The sequence below is a fragment of the Lutra lutra genome, chromosome 2, assembly GCF_902655055.1.
Source record: "Lutra lutra chromosome 2, mLutLut1.2, whole genome shotgun sequence".
NCBI classification, from domain to species: Eukaryota; Metazoa; Chordata; class Mammalia; order Carnivora; family Mustelidae; genus Lutra; species Lutra lutra.
In genome coordinates, this window is record NC_062279.1 from 174,228,699 (window position 1) to 174,245,250 (window position 16,552).

General features: G+C 38.5%; 1 protein-coding gene across 4 annotated transcripts in view; it reads left to right on the top strand.

Annotated features, from left to right (window-relative positions):
- Positions 1-16,552, top strand: part of KLHL5 (kelch like family member 5) — a 101,543-nt gene that overhangs the window by 54,698 nt on the left and 30,293 nt on the right. For all 4 annotated transcript variants that reach the window (XM_047719120.1, XM_047719118.1, XM_047719119.1 and 1 more), the window contains one exon: positions 11,194-11,380. In XM_047719120.1, coding sequence (XP_047575076.1) covers positions 11,194-11,380 — 187 coding nt within the window. The remainder of the gene's footprint in view (positions 1-11,193; positions 11,381-16,552) is intronic.

Genomic DNA, 16,552 nt, shown 5'->3' on the forward strand with positions numbered 1-16,552 from the left:
GATTAAAAAATAAATTTGTGATGACAAAATAATGTGAGGAAGGCTGTGATAGGTATATGAACATGACATTATGAAAGTAACTGGAGTAGCCAGCCCGGGCTCATGGTGGGAAAGCTGGGAGAACTTTCTCAAGTGTTCCTCGGTCTCCATCCTGAGTAGCAACCCAGCAGAGGGGCCATGAGAGCCCAGGAGAGACGGGAGGTTGTGTCTGGTTATGGAGTCTTGTGCAAATACGTTGTACTCTGGAATTCGAAGAGAGCTCGCCTGGGTCAAGTGCAGACATACATGGGCAGTGTGGAGAGACAAAGAATTTCTAGTGATGCCAGGAGTTTGCATTTTATCCCAAAAGCAGTGAGGAAGCACTAAAGGATTTTAAGCAGGGATTTTAAGCATAATTATCCTTTTATTTAGGAAGATTCTCTGCGTTGTGGAGATTGGATTGGAGCGGTCCAGGTAGAAATCCATTAGGAAGACTGTTGGATTCAGACAAGTGAATTAGGTGCTCTTGGGCAGTGAGAAATTGCCAGGCTCAAGAGCTATTTAGGAAGTAGAAGTAATGCACCGTCATGACCGGTTGGAAGGTGTGGGGTACCAAAAAAAGAGGGATCCTGAATGATTCTGATGTGTGCTGTCAAATAAGGCAAAGAATACAGGAGGAAGAGTTCTGTTTCAAGTGGGGAAGAAAATGGAAGAATCATGTTCCCAGAGCTTCTTGGTACCTTTAATCCTCTCGGAGCCTAGGAAGTTTTTGAAAATTTCTTGTTTAGGTTGTCACAGCCAAAAGGAAGAGAATGACATGGCCCAAAGAGAACACAAGGGCACCACGGGTAGTAGTAATTAGTGGTAGTTAACCCTGCCTAAATAACTCGGGTGCTCTTAAAAAAAGATTCCACGTTCAAGGAGGAGGAAATTCTAACAGCAACAGATATGACAGAGGAGACAGTTAAGGACAGAAGATCCCCTGGATTAGCCCATTTATTCTCAAAGTGTGGTCCCCAACTCTAGGATTTGCACCACCTGGAAAGTTATTTAATATACAGATTCTATAGCTATAGGATCCGAGCCTCTGGTAGTAGGGCCTAGCAGATTGGGCTTTAATATGCCTGCAAGTGCAGTGAACTTGAACACTGAAAAAAGAAACTGAAATTTAAAAAAAAAAAAGTGTGTCTGTAAGTGGATTTGAAGCACACTCACGTTTGAGTAGTGGGGACCGATGTCATGTGACTGATGTCACATTCCTTGTATGATTCAAATAAGTCACTTAACTTCTCTGAGCCATGTTTTTCTTTTCTGCAAAGATAATAACATGTTGCACTATTGTGACACTTAGAGATACTAGTAGGACTGGTTTTTTTTTTTTTTTCTTTCCTTGTTTTTTTTTCTTTCCTTGCTAAAAGTGAAAGGCAAGTTTGCATAATGAGAGTTATCAAGTGATGAAGTGTTGAAGTAGACCCAAATCATCAAGAAAACATTGGATTGTATTCTGGACATTTTTATTGTAAAAGGTAGGAAAATGTGACACTTATTTAAATTGTCCAGTGGGCATCAAATAATAAGTGACTAATATGAACTGGCCATCAGGTCCAGTTACCTAAAGAACTTACATTTATAAATAGGTGAAGGGGATTAGGAATACACTTATTATCACGATGAGCACTGAGTACTGTATAGAATTGTCAAATCACTATATTGTACACCTGAAACTAACATAACACTGAATGTTAAAATTCTTAAAAATGATAAATAAAAATTTTAAAAAGAATCCACTTTTGTGAAATAGTTCCTTCCTCGGTGAACTTTTACTCTTCTCTGTTAATATGAAACACCATTCAGTCAAGCTATAAAGGATGCAACTTAAATATATAGTAAATCTATTATAGTGTCTCCCACAGTAGATCCTTGAAAAGGCCTGAGAAATAATATATGTAATTATCATCCTCTGCCAACTGATCATTTAGTGTGGTTGGTTGTGGTGGCTTTTTTTTTTTTTTAACTCTGAATAATCCAGAAGATACATGTTTGTGGTTTTTTGTTTTACCTTTGAATGCATTACAGGCTTTTCTATTTGATCGAATGTTAAATGTGGATAGGACAGATGTACATTACTTAAAATATTTTGCCACCTAAATTCTTTTTTTTTAATAAGGATTTTATTTATTTGACAGACAGAGATCACAAGTAGGCAGAGAGGCAGGCAGAGAGAGAGGGAAGCAGGATCCCTGCTGAGCGGAGAGCCCGATTCGGGGCTCGATCCCAGGACCCTGGGACCATGACCTGAGCCGAAAGCAGAGGCTTTAACCCACTGAGTCACCCAGGCACCCCGCCACCTAAATTCTTAAAGGTCCCAGTGGTTAGCTTGTATTTTAAGTATCTTGGTCTTCACTATTCTGTGCTCAATTCCCATTACTGTTTTCTACTGAAAGTAAAAAATATAAAATGAGCCAGGATTTACCTTTACTGTTCTTTAATGTGCATGTTTTTGATACCAAAACATTTTAAAAGCCTACAGAATTCAGAAATTATTCACATTCTATCTTTAAGTAGTATTGGAGGGGGCAGTTTTAGAGAAATAGTCATACGGAGATTAAGTATGTGAGTGAAGATAAAAATGTACACATTGAAAATGTTTCTTCTTTTTTCTAAATGCCTTCATGTAAGTAATTTGTCATTATCTAAGGGCAGAGAAGTTATACCGTGTTCATCTAAAAGGCAGAGTATCCAAGAGTCTATAATTTTTAGTTCTCTTTCATTGCCTTCTGAATGATTTTCTGAATTATTTCTGGTACTTTCTATTTGATTAATCTGATATGGATTAATGGCTTTATATTCCCTTCTATTATTCTCATCTCTCTACTTAAATATGATTAATCTCATTTATTCATAATGTATAGAGACTGTTAACATGTTTAAGAATATCCTTTACTTCAGGGCACCTAGGTGGCTCAGTCAGTTATGTGTCTGCCTTCGGCTCAGGTCATGATCCTGGGGTCCTGGGATCGGGTCCTCCATCAGGCTCCAGCTCACTGGGGAGTCTGTTTCTCCTTATGCTCCTCCTCCCACTCATTCTCTTAATCTCTCAATCTCTCTCTCAAATAAATAAATTTTTTTTAAAAAAAGAATCTGTTTTACTTCAAATTGCAATAACTATTAAGTCTCCCAAGACTTTAGTTTCTGTAATTTTTCACATTTATTTTTATTTAGAAAGAACTAAAGTAATTATATATAATGGAAGTAATATAAACATTAAGATCAATCGTAATGAGCCAACTCAGTGCATTATTCAGTTGCGGTTTCTGTAACAAGTATAACTATACTTTGTGTGCATAGAAAAAATATGGAATAATTAATATCATAATTTCTACTCTGGCATAGGTCCTGAGACTTATGTCTTAATTTGGCTTTTTTGCTGTTAACATGCTGCTCTAGTTTCCAAATGCCACAAACCCTTTTTTATAGTGACTTTTGTTTAGAGACTCTTCCATTGTCAAAATGTGAACATATTCTCAAAATTATTACTCATTTGCATTTGCCAAGTAAAACTGCATTCCCCACCCATTCAAATGGCTAAAATAGAAGGAGATCATAACAATTGTTCGTGAGAGTGTGGGGGAACAGGAACCCTCATATGTTGCCGGTGGGAACATTAAATGATGCAGCTACTTGGGAAACAGTTTGGCAGTTGCTTAAAAAGTTAACATGTATTTACCATATGATCCAGCAATTCTATTTCTAGGTATCTACTCAAGAGAAGTGAAAACATTTATCGACATAAAGACTTGCACGCAGATGTTCTTAGTAGCTTTATTTATAACAGCCAAAACCTGGAAATAATCTGTGTCCATCAACTGTGAACAGATAGACCAAATGTGGTATATCCATAAATGGAATATTATTTAGCAATAAAAAGAAATGAATTTGTAAGGAACCCTTGTGCACTGCTGGTGGGAATATAACTTGGCGTAGCCACTGTGGGAAATAGTATGGAGGTTCTTCAAAACATTAAAAATAGAAGTACCGTATGATCCAATAATTCCACTACTGGGTATTTACCCAAAGAAAACCAACACTGATTCAAAAAGATACATACACCTGTTTTTCTTGCAGCATTATTTACAATAACTAAGATAAGGATGCAGCCCGTGTGTCCATCAGTAATGAGTGGGTAAAGAATATGTGGTGTACACACACACACAGGGATATTATTCAGCCATAAAAATGGATGAGATCTTGCCATTTGTGCCAACATAGATAGTCCTAGAAGGTATTATGCTAAGTGAAAGAAGTCAGAGAAAGACAAATACTGTTGATTTAACTTACATATTGAGTTTAAAAACAAAACAAAAAGAAACAGCCATAAACACAGAGAACAAACTGGTGGTTGCCAGAGCAGTGGGATGAGGGATGGGCAAAATGGATGAAGGGGAGTGGGAGAGACAGGCTTCCGGAATGGGATAAATAAATCGTGGGTGTAGAAGCATATATGACAGCGTAGGGAATATGTCAGTGTTGTAATAGTGTTGTACAGTGGCAGATAGTGTGCGTACACTTGTGGCGAGCATGGCATAACCTGTAGTTGTCGAATCACTATCTTGTACATCTGAAACTAATGGAATCTTGTGTGCCAACTACAACAACAAAAATTTTTTATAAGAGGGGCGCCTGGGTGGCTCAGTGGGTTAAAGCCTCTGCTTTTGGCTCAGGTCATGATCCCAGGGTCCTGGGATCGAGCCCCACATCAGGCTCTCTGCTCGGCAGGGAGCCTGCTTCCTCCTCTCTCTCTCTCTGCCTGCCTCTCTGCCTACTTGTGATCTCTGTCTGTCAAATGAAATGAATAAAATCTTAAAAAAAAAAAAATTTTTATAAGAGAAATGAAGTACTGATACATGCTACACATGGATGAACCTCATAAAACACACTAAGGGAAAAAAGCAAGGCACAAAAGACCCCATGTTGTATGACTTTATAGAAAACATCAAAAAAAAAAAAAAAAGGCCAATGAATCTGTAGAGACAGATAAGCCCATGGGACAGGAGATGGGAACAGAGATCAAACAGCAAACTGCATGTGAGATCTAGGTGGGGTGACGAAAGTGTCCCAAAGCTCTTTATGGTAATGGTTGCACAACCTGGCGAATTTGCTAAAAACCAATGAATTCTGAATGGCGAATTGGATGATTTGTAAGATATACCTTATATTATCACATAGGATCGTGCAGTGTATCAAAAAGAATGGCCCACTAAGACCAGGAACCTTTTTTTCCAGGAAGAATGATTATCAAGAAATCTGTCAAGATAATTATTATATCAGTAACTTAAAGGAGAAAAAGCCATATGATCATATCACGAGGTGTATAAAAGGCATTTGGGAAAAATGTGTTTTTCACCATTCTTAGTTTTAAAACTCTGAAGTAAAAGAGGAAGAAAAGAGCCCAAATATAATAAAGATGGGTTATTAAATGCTCTAGCAGCTTTCATCCTAGTCGAACACTAAAACCATGTCAATTCAAACCAGAAACAGGTACTCTGTGTCATCCTAGTTATTTACCATCGCTTTGAATGTTACAGCAATTGTAATAATAAAATAAAGATGAAGCAATTGACATTAACATTAGAAAGAGATGTCCACTGTCCCTGTTTGGTTGTGATTAAGATTGTATGCCTAATAACTATAGTTTTAGAAGGGAATATAGTAAAATAGTAGATTATAAGTATACAATAATCAAAAGATTTTTCTCTCCAGTAAAATATATGCAAAATGAAAATAAAGATCCATTTCCAACAGCAACAAAAATAATAAAATGTATAAGATCTGTATTAAATGTGTATATTTAATTTTTAAAAAAGGCATATCACCTATATGAAAAAGATATACAATAAATAGAAAGGTTGCCTGAAAAACGTAATATCATAAAATGTAAATTCTTCCAATAATGCAGTTCATATTAACATTCCAATAGGATCAAGTTGGTGAAGGGGAATTAGATAAATTTATCTTTATTTTGTAGGGGAATTAAAGATTCAAAAGTAGCCAAGAAATCTATGAAAATGAACAGTAAGGGTAGATTTCTATCAAAAAATCAGAATATGCTGGGATGCCTCGGTGGCTCAATTGGTTAAGCATCTGCCTTCAGGTCAGGTCATGGTACTGAGATTCTGGGATCGAGTCTTACACTGGGCTCCTTGCTCAACGGAGAGTCTGCTTCTCACTCTGCCTGCTGCTCTCCCTGCTTATGCTCGCTCTCTCACTCTCTCTGACAAATCTTTTTTAAAACCAGAATATGCTATCAAGACACTAAAAAAATGTGGTATTAGAATAAGAATAGACAAAAAGATCAATAGAAGAGTCAGAAAACAGGTCTCAAATATCCTGAGATGTATTTATGAGAATAATATAACCAAGGTTTGATTCACTTGGAAATGGCGGAGATTGTTTAATAAATGGTGCTGGTACAGAATTGGCCATCTAGCTTGAAGGAAATTAAAATATTCCTCAGCTCAGGTGCCTGGGTGGCTCCATCGGTTGAGTATCTGCCTTGGGCTCAGGTCATGATCTCCGGATCCTGGGACTGAGCCCTGCATAGGGCTCCCTGCTGAGCAGGAAGCCTGCTTCTCCCTCTCCCCTGCTTGTGCTCTCTCTCTCTCTCGCTCACTCTCTAGTAAATAAATAAAATCTTTAAAAAAATAAAATATTCCTCAGCTCATACTCTATTTAAAAATTAAGTTCAAAGATGGGATTGGGAGGGAGACAAACCATAAGTGACTCTTAATCTCACAAAACAAACTGAGGGTTGCTGGGGGGAGGGGGGTTGGGAGAGTTGGGTGGGGTTATGGATATTGGGGAGGGTATGTGCTATGGTGAGGTCTGTGAAGTGTGTAAACCTGGCGATTCGCAGACCTGTACCCCTGGGGATAAAAATATATGTTTATAAAAAATAAAATTAAAAAAAAATTAAGTTCACATAGATCAATAGGCTGAATAAAAGAAATACAGCAAAAAGAGGTAGGGAGGGGCGCCTGGGTGGCTCAGTGGGTTAAGCCGCTGCCTTCGGCTCAGGTCATGATCTCAGGGTCCTGGGATCGAGTCCCGCATCGGGCTCTCTGCTCAGCAGGGAGCCTGCTTCCCTCTCTCTCTCTCTCTGCCTCTCCATCTACTTGTGATCTCTCTGTCAAATAAATAAATAAAATCTTAAAAAAAAAAAAGAGGTAGGGAGGGGGATGGAGAAACAAGCACAAAAGGAAAAGAAATTCATTTTTTAATTTTTTTGCTATTTTTAAAGTCAGTTAATTAACATAACGTATTATTAGTTTCAGAGCTAGAGTTCAGTGATTCATCAGTCTTATTAATACCCAGTGTTTATTACATCATGTGCCCTCCTTAATGTCCATCACCCAGTTACCCCATCCCACCACCCCCTTCCCCTCCAGGAACCCTAGGTTTGTTTCCTATCATTAAGAGTTGCTTATGGGGGCGCCTGGGTGGCTCAGTGGGTTAAGCCGCTGCCTTTGGCTCAGGTCATGATCTCAGGGTCCTGGGATCGAGTCCCGCATCGGGCTCTCTGCTCAGCAGGGAGCCTGCTTCCCTCTGTTTCTCTCTCTCTCTGCCTGCCTCTCCGTCTACTTGTGATCTCTCTCTGTCAAATAAATAAATAAAATCTTTAAAAAAAAAAAAAAGAGTTGCTTATGGTTTGCCTCCCTCTCTGATTTTGTCTTGTTTTATTTTTCCCTCTCTTCTCCTATGATCCTCTGTTTGGTTTCTTAAATTCCTCATATGAAGTAGATCATATAATAATAGTCTTTTTCTGATTGACTTATTTCTCTGAGCATAACACCCTCTAGTTCCATCTGCATCATTGCAGAAGAGAAGAATTCATTTTTTTTGTTTTTTTTTATTTATTTTATTTTTATTTTTTATAAACATGTAATATATTTTTATCCCCAGGGGTACAGGTCTGTGAATCACCAGGTTTACACACTTCACAGCACTCACCGTAGCACATACCCTCCCCAGTGTCCATAATCCCACCCCCCTTCTCCCAACCCTCCTCCCCCCAGCAACCCTCAGTTTGTTTTGTGAGATTAAGAGTCTCTTATGGTTTGTATCCTTCCCAATCCCATTTGTTTCATTTATTCTTCTCCTACCCCCTTAACCCCCCATGTTGCATCTCCACTTCCTCATATCAGGGAGATCATATGACAGTTGTCTTACTCCGATTGACTTATTTCGCTAAGCATGATACCTTCTAGTTCCATCCACGTCGTCGCAAATGGCAAGATTTCATTTCTTTTGAGGGCTGCATAGTATTCCATTGTGTATATATACCACATCTTCTTTATCCATTCGTCTGTTGATGGACATCTAGGTTCTTTCCGTAGTTTGGCTATTGTAGACATTGCTGCTATAAACATTCGAGTGCATGTGCCCCTTCGGATCACTACGTTTGTATCTTTAGGGTAAATACCCAGTAGTGCAATTGCTGGGTCATAGGGTAGTTCTATTTTCAACATTTTGAGGAACCTCCATGCTGTTTTCCAGAGTGGTTGCACCAGCTTGCATTCCCACCAACAGTGTAGGAGGGTTCCCCTTTCTCCGCATCCTCGCCTGCATCGGTCATTTCCTGACTTGTTCATTTTAGCCATTCTGACTGGTGTGAGGTGGTATCTCATTGTGGTTTTGATTTGTATTTCCCTGGTGCCCAGTGATATGGAGCACTTTTTCATGTGTCTGTTGGCCATCTGGATGTCTTCTTTGCAGAAATGTCTGTTCATGTCTTCTGCCCATTTCTTGATTGGATTATTTGTTCTTTGGGTGTTGAGTTTGCTAAGTTCTTTATAGATTTTGGACACTAGCCCTTTATCTGTTATGTCGTTTGCAAATATCTTCTCCCATTCTGTCAGTTGTCTTTTGGTTTTGTTAACTGTTTCCTTTGCTGTGCAAAAGCTTTTGATCTTGATGAAGTCCCAATAGTTCATTTTTGCCCTTGTTTCCCTTGCCTTTGGCGATGTTCCTAGGAAGATGTTGCTGTGGCTGAGGTCGAAGAGGTTGCTGCCTGTGTTCTCCTCAAGGATTTTGATGGATTCCTTTCTCACATTGAGGTCCTTCATCCATTTTGAGTCTATTTTCATGTGTGGTGTAAGGAAATGGTCCAATTTCATTTTTCTGCATGTGGCTATCCAATTTTCCCAACACCATTTATTGAAGAGGCTGTCTTTTTTCCATTGGACATTCTTTCCTGCTTTGTCAAAGATGAGTTGACCATAGAGTTGAGGGTCTATTTCTGGGCTCTCTATTCTGTTCCATTGATCTATGTGTCTGTTTTTGTGCCAGTACCATGCTGTCTTGATGATGACAGCTTTGTAATAGACCTTGAAGTCCGGAATTGTGATGCCACCAACTTCCAAAACTCCTAGAACTTGTACAGGAATTCAGTAAAGTGTCAGGATATAAAATCAATGCACAGAAACCAGTTGCATTTCTCTACACCAACAATAAGACAGAAGAAAGAGAAATTAAGGAGTCAATCCCATTTACAATTGCACCCAAAACTATAAGATACCTAGGAATAAACCTAACCAAAGAGGCTAAGAATCTATACACAGAAAACTATAAAGTACTCGTGAAAGACTTCATTTTTTTGATGGCTGAGTAGTATTCCATTGTATATATATACCACCTCTTCTTTATGCATTCATTTGTTGATGGACATCTGGGCTCTTTCCATTGTTTGGCTATTGTGGACATTGTTGCTATAAACATTGGGGTGCAGGTACCCCTTCAGATCACTACATTTGTAGAGGTAAATATCTAGTAGTGCAATTGCGGGGTCAGAGGGTAGCTCTATTTTCAAATTTTGAGGAACCTCCATACTGTTTTCCTGAGTGACTGCACCAACTTGCATTCCTACCAACCACGTAGGAGGGTTCCCCTTTCTCAGCATCCTCACCAATATCTGTCATTTCCTGACTTGTTAATTTTAGCCATTTTGACCAGTGTGTGAGGTGGTATCTTATTGTGGTTTTGCTTTATATTTCCCTGATACGAGTGATGTTGAGCATTTTTTCATGTGTCTGTTGGCCATTTATGTGTCTTCTTTGGAGAAATGTCTGTTTATGTCTTCTGCCCATTTCTTATTTTTTTGTATACATATAAGTTTTTCTTTCTTTAAAATTTTGGGATACGGTTTCTTCTAACAGACCAAAATATACCCTAAATCTAATGTATGGTTTGTTCTAGTCTCCAGCCTGATCACATTCTCTCCTTTTTTTTTTTTCAATCAACTTCTTACTAGATTCCTTTTCTGCCCATTTCTTGATTAGATTATTTGTTCTTTGGATGTTGAGTTTGTGAAGTTCTCTATAGATTTTGGATACCAGCCCTTTATCTGATAAGACAAGAAAATCATCTTTTAAAAAGGGTGGAACCGTATCTATTCATTTGCATAAAATTATATAAATTTTTAAAAAGGGATTCAGTGAAGCACAAGGTATGTAAATTATCGTAGGATTATCACCATTTAGAGTTCTTTGCCCCTGGAGAAACTGGGAAGTTGTTTTTGCTGGTTTCGGGGTTTTTTTTGTTTTGTTTTGTTTTGTTTTGTTTTTAGATGTGGGAAGGGCCAGGGAAGAGGGAGAGAGAGAACCTCAAGCAGACTCCCTACCCAGCTCAGAGCCCATCTCAGGGCTCGATCTCATGACTCTGAGATCATGACCTGAGCCAAAATTAAGAGTTGGATGCTTAACCACTGGGTCACCCAGGTGCCCCTGCTATTGTTCTTTGAGCCCCATTTAGAGAGGTCAGGTAAATGCAGTCTAATTAGTCAACTTCTACTTATAATTACTCTTCTTCAGTTAAAATCATTTCTAATTTATAAGGTTAAAATGACTTATTTTAGAAAACCTAGACAATATAGAAAAGCAGTAAAAAGATTATTTAAGAAGCACCATTTCTCCACTATCCAGAGATAAACACTACTCAGGTTTCAGAGCATACCACTTATCCTCTTCAGTTTATATTTTTCAATGAAATTTAAAATGTAAATCTTGTACATTGTAAATATTGCATATTTTAGTTAAAAATAGGTGTCCAGTCTTGGATTTTTTTTTTCCTAAATGAGATCCTTTCCATTTGTGAACTATATATTCTTTTCATTACTATTTTCTTGCTCATTCAGCATACATACTCATTATTCTTTTCTAGTTCCTGGCAGACATGGAAAATAATGCTCTTTTTCGGGATGATATAGAATGTCAGAAACTTATTATGGAAGCGATGAAATACCATTTATTACCAGAGAGACGACCCATGTTACAGAGCCCTCGGACAAAACCTAGAAAGTCAACAGTTGGAACGTTATTTGCAGTTGGAGGAATGGATTCAACAAAAGGTATTAAATAATCTTTTTCGGGAGGGAACGTGGGGGTTGGTGGGAGGAATTTTAATTAGTAACACACATGGCCAAAAAGCTCTTTAGAGATATGGCTAGTTCCAGGACTGGAAAAATACAAGGTAGATCCAGAACATCTTGTAGTGCCACAAAGTAAGGGAGCGCTCAAAGAATAATGGAGACAGTTCAAGGGACAGAAGAGGCCATTTGTAGTGGCCCCTACTGTCCAAATCTGGATAATTTCAACACCAAAATAGATAATGATGATAAAAGATGATCATTTATTAAAACAGGAAGTATTGGGATGCCTGGGTGGCTCAGTTGGTTAAGCAGCTGCCTTCGGCTCAGGTCATGATCCCAGCGTCCTGGGATCGAGTCCCGCATCGGGCTCCTTGCTTGGCGGGGAGCCTGCTTCTCCCTCTGCCTCTGCCTGCCATTCTGTCCACCTGTGCTCGCTCTCTCTCCCTCTCTCTCTGACAAATAAATTAAAAAAAAAAAACAAAACAGGAAGTATTCATGAGTCCACACTGATACAAATAAAGACAGGGCAATGCATCATCTTGAATTTCTTCTGCTATAAGGGATATAATTGGAACAAATGATAAGATCCAAAATAAAGTCTGTAGATTAGATAACAGCACTGTATAAATGTTAGCTTCCAGATTTTGATGACTTTAGTGTGGTTTCCTAACAGGGTTTCTTGTTTTGAGAACGCTAAGCTGAAGTATTTAGGGTACAAGGGCATGGCGGTGGGTTCGGGGAAGTATACATACCATATACATTGAAAGCAAATGTAAAATATCCACATTTGGAAAATATTGGCCATGGGTCCCTGGGAATTCTTTGTACTGTTCTTGCAACAGTTGTTACTAATGGCAACAATAATAGTAATAAGCATTATATATAGTTCCTACTCAGTGCCACGCTGTGTGCTAGAAGCTTTCTGTATGTTATCTCTTAGAGTACATTGATCTCCCTTCCCTCTGAATTCCTAGTACTAATAGCCTTCCATCCCCTGACAGCACCTCTCTGAGTTGGGACTATAGCTCTGAGCTCAACTCATTCTACTTCTCCCCTCACCCTTTCTGTTCTAGCCCCACTGGCCTCCTTGTTCATGTAACAAGCCAAACATTATCCCACATTGGGGATATTACATTAGCTGTTCCTTCTCACTTTAATGCTCTGTGCCCTAATGTTGGAATGCTTAGCAGAACTTATTCACTGGGATCTCCAAACATCAGTCTAACCAAAAAGGCTTCCATTGGCCAGTCATGAGCTGTCCATCACTTTCTAGTCTTGTGCATACCTCTTTGTATCTCATTCCTCTGCTTCATGGTAACAAAGGGATAGCTGTAGATATTATCCCATATAACATAGTATGGTACTAAATATTTATAGTAACTTGAGTTCTAAATATAGGCTTGATCACTGAATGGTAGAGAAATATGTAAAGTTAAATAGCTGGTGAGAGTTATAGTATAAATATTTGAAATGTCTGGAGAGCCCCACAGTCCAGGTAATCAATACTTACTAAGTATTTCCTCTATGCCTTGAACTGGAGCTCAGCTTTGTAATCCTTACCAGCATTTCTTCCTCTCCATCTTTCCCTCTCTTTTTTAAGGCTGTAATTGTTATTTTTGTATTGCTTGTACTCTCGTGTTACTTTTATTTTCATATTTTCAGCTTGCATGAAAGATCTAGTCACTGTTCAGCTTTCATCTCAAACTCTGTGTGTTCAGGTCTTCTCTGAACATGTCTCCCAGACTCGGGGGTTGGAACTGAAATTCAGCATTTTTCGGTGGCATCAGTGGACACCAACCCTGGCTCATTTAGGCCAAGAAGGAAGGCCATGGAGAAGTGGGCAGGAACTATGTCCACTGTACCTTCTTTATAAAACCTGCCTTGGATTTTAAGTCCTAGATTCAAGTATCTATTTTACTAGCTGCAGGCCCATCCTGGGCCCAAAACTTCCAAGGAGAGTAAGGATGAGTATGTGTCTTCAACTTTATGGGAGATGGGGTTCCTGCCTCTCAGCAGAGCTCTTTGGTTCTGTGGGAAGTTCCTCATGCATGAGAAGGGGTACCCGAAGTAAATAATACATTTTCTTTCAAATCTTATCTTCTGACAATCACCCAGTCTTCTTTCAAATGGGTCCTTTTTTTTTTTTAAGATTTTATTTATTTATTTGACAGAGAGAGGGAGATCACAAGTAGGCAGAGAGATGGGGGGAAGCAGGGTCCCCACTGAGCAGAAGCCCTATGCGGGGCTCAATCCCAGGACCCTCAGATCATGATCTGAGCCAAAAGCAGAGGCTTAACCCACTGAGCCACCCAGGCACCCCTCAAATGGGTCTTATTCTTCTAAATTTCCATTGCTACTTTCCAGTTCCTGGTAGCCTCCTATCAGCCTACATCTTTTGATCATGTCCATTGAGTGTGAATAGCATTCCTTTTGTTGTTACTCTGGGCCAGGCATGACGTTAAGCCCTTCCCCTATCATTTTTAATCTCATGTTCATAATATCTCTAAGAGCTGAATGTTGTTATTGCCCTAGGATACCTGTGCTTAGAAGAGTTCACGGTCTTCTCCAGGAGTACACAGTTAATTAGTGATGGAATCAGGATTCAAAGCAGGCATTCACTCAGGAGACTACACCCTCTGCTTCATTACCTCTTCTTTAACATGCACTACTCTGCTCAAAAAGGATAGCGTTCTTCATTTCTTACCACCTAAGATGCCAGTTCCTTTTTCTAGTTCCCAAGGCTTTCTGTGATCTGGCCATTGTTACTTGACCAACTTTATTTCTGAGCCTTTCCTAGATGCCAATTCCTCTCACCTGTCTGATTCAAGCTATCTTCCCTGGCCTTAACTTACTTTGTACCCAAAGTCTTTGTAATGAAGAGCAATTTGCATCCATTGGATGGCAGTCTGATCACTGGGTTCTTGGTCCCTCCATATGTCTTAGTAGAGGGCGCAAAAAAGAGCTGCAAATGTTTCTTAATAGCCATGAAGGAAAAGAATATATTTCTGCTTACTTTTTTAAAGGTTAATTGTTTAGTATAAGTCAGGGAAGTTCTAACCTTTTATATAGAATTTTATAATTATCAGGAATTTGTTATTTGGGGATATATACATATATATATATATTTTTTTTTAGATTTTATTTATTTATTTGACAGACAGATCACAAGTAGGCAGAGAGGCAGACAGAGAGAGAGGAGGAAGCAGGCTCCCTGCTGAGCAGAGAGCCCAATGCGGGGCTCAATTCCAGGATCCTGGGATCATGACCTGAGCCGAAGGCAGAGGCTTTAACCCACTGAGCCACCCAGGCGCCCCACTCCGGGGATATATATATATTTTTTTAAGAATTATGTTTGATGGGATGCCTGAGTGGCTCAAGCAGTTAAGTATCTCTCTTCAGCTCAGGTCATGATGCCAGGGTCCTGGGATCAAGTCCTGCATCGGGCTCCTTGCTCAGCCGACACCCTCCTTCTCCCTCTGCCTGTGCTCCCTCTGCTTGTGTACCCCCCCCCCGCTTTTTCTGACAAATAAATACATAAAACCCTTAAAAAAAAAAAAAGAATTATGTTTGGTCACACCAACATACTTTTCTATAACTTGTTTCCATCTTAACTAATTACATCTACAAAACCCCATTTTCAAAATAGTTTATATTCTGAGATTTTGAGTAAACATGGATTTGGAGGGGCATTATTCAACAGCCTTGATAACAATATTACTTCCTTTAAAGTTAAATATTACAGGGATGCCTGAGTAGCTCAGTCGGTTAAGTGTCTGACTATTGATTTTGGCTCAGGTCATGATCTCAGGGTTGTGAGATCAAGCCCTGAGTGGGGCTCAACTGGGAGTCTGCTTGGGATTCTCTCTCTCCCTCTTCCTCTGCCCCCCTGAAAATAAATAAATAAATCTTTTTACAAATTAAAATTAAATTAAACACTATATAAAGTACCCCATAAAAATACTAGTTTTTTTTTTTGCAAAAATGTCACAAGAGATTATGCTTTGACTTGTTCAGTAATATCATTGTGTTACAGTTATTTATACTGTGTCTATTGTTTAACTATTTAAATTATCTTTCTAGTAATATATTTGCATTCTCATGCAAATATTCAATGGTTATGAATAAAATTTGAAAAGTGGGTGTTTAAAAAGTAAATTTATGTTTGGTGTTGGCTAAGGAAATTTTACTCACCAATTCATAGAACTATGATACTGCTCAGTGAACTGGAAGTAAAATAACTTGGAATGAAAAAAATATATTCCTTAAACTCATTAGTGAAGAAAGATGATTACCATTGGCTTTTTATTTAACAGAATGAAGACATTTTTAAAGATCAAATTTAGAGTGATGAATAAAGAATACTATTACATAAAATAATCTGAGTGTATGAATAAAATCTCATTATACCTAAAAATTATAAAGAAAGATTATTCAAGCTCAAAAAAAACTTTCGAACCGCCAAGGAACTCTATTTGTGGCTGTGAAGAATACAGAGATGGTGGGGTGGGGTGCCTGGCTGGCTTGGTCTGTGGAGAGTCTGGCCCTTGATGTCAGGGCTGTGAGTTCAAGCCCCATGATGGGTGTAGAGATGACTTAAAAATAAAATCTTAAAAAAAAAAGAGCACAGAGTTGGAAAAAGACTTGGAATCTACCCCACATAACCAAATAATTTTGTAGGGTAAATTAAAAAAATAAAAACTGTAACATGTGAGAAAAAAATATATATGTATATACATATATGTATCACAAAACTTTCTGAATTTTAGGAGATTATTAATAGTATTAGTGCTCTGATGAACTAATTATAACAAATGCTTTAGAATAAATACTTGTCCTGATTTTAATTCTATAACGATATCTCTGATTACATATTGTGTTAGAAATGTAGAATGAGAGACATAAAATAGATTCTGATCGAACACTTCATAAATGGAGGTTGGGTTCTTTTAGAGGGGTGGGACTTTTACACTTCTTTTTCACTTCATAAAACAAGAGAGTTCCTGGAATCCTTTAATCCTTTTTTTTTTTTTTTTTAAGATTTTCTTTATTTATTTGAAAGAGAGAGTGAGAGGGAGAGAGAATCTGAAGTAGAGTCCATACTGAGTGCAGAGCACAATGTGGTGCTGGATCCCATGATTGTGAGATCGTGAC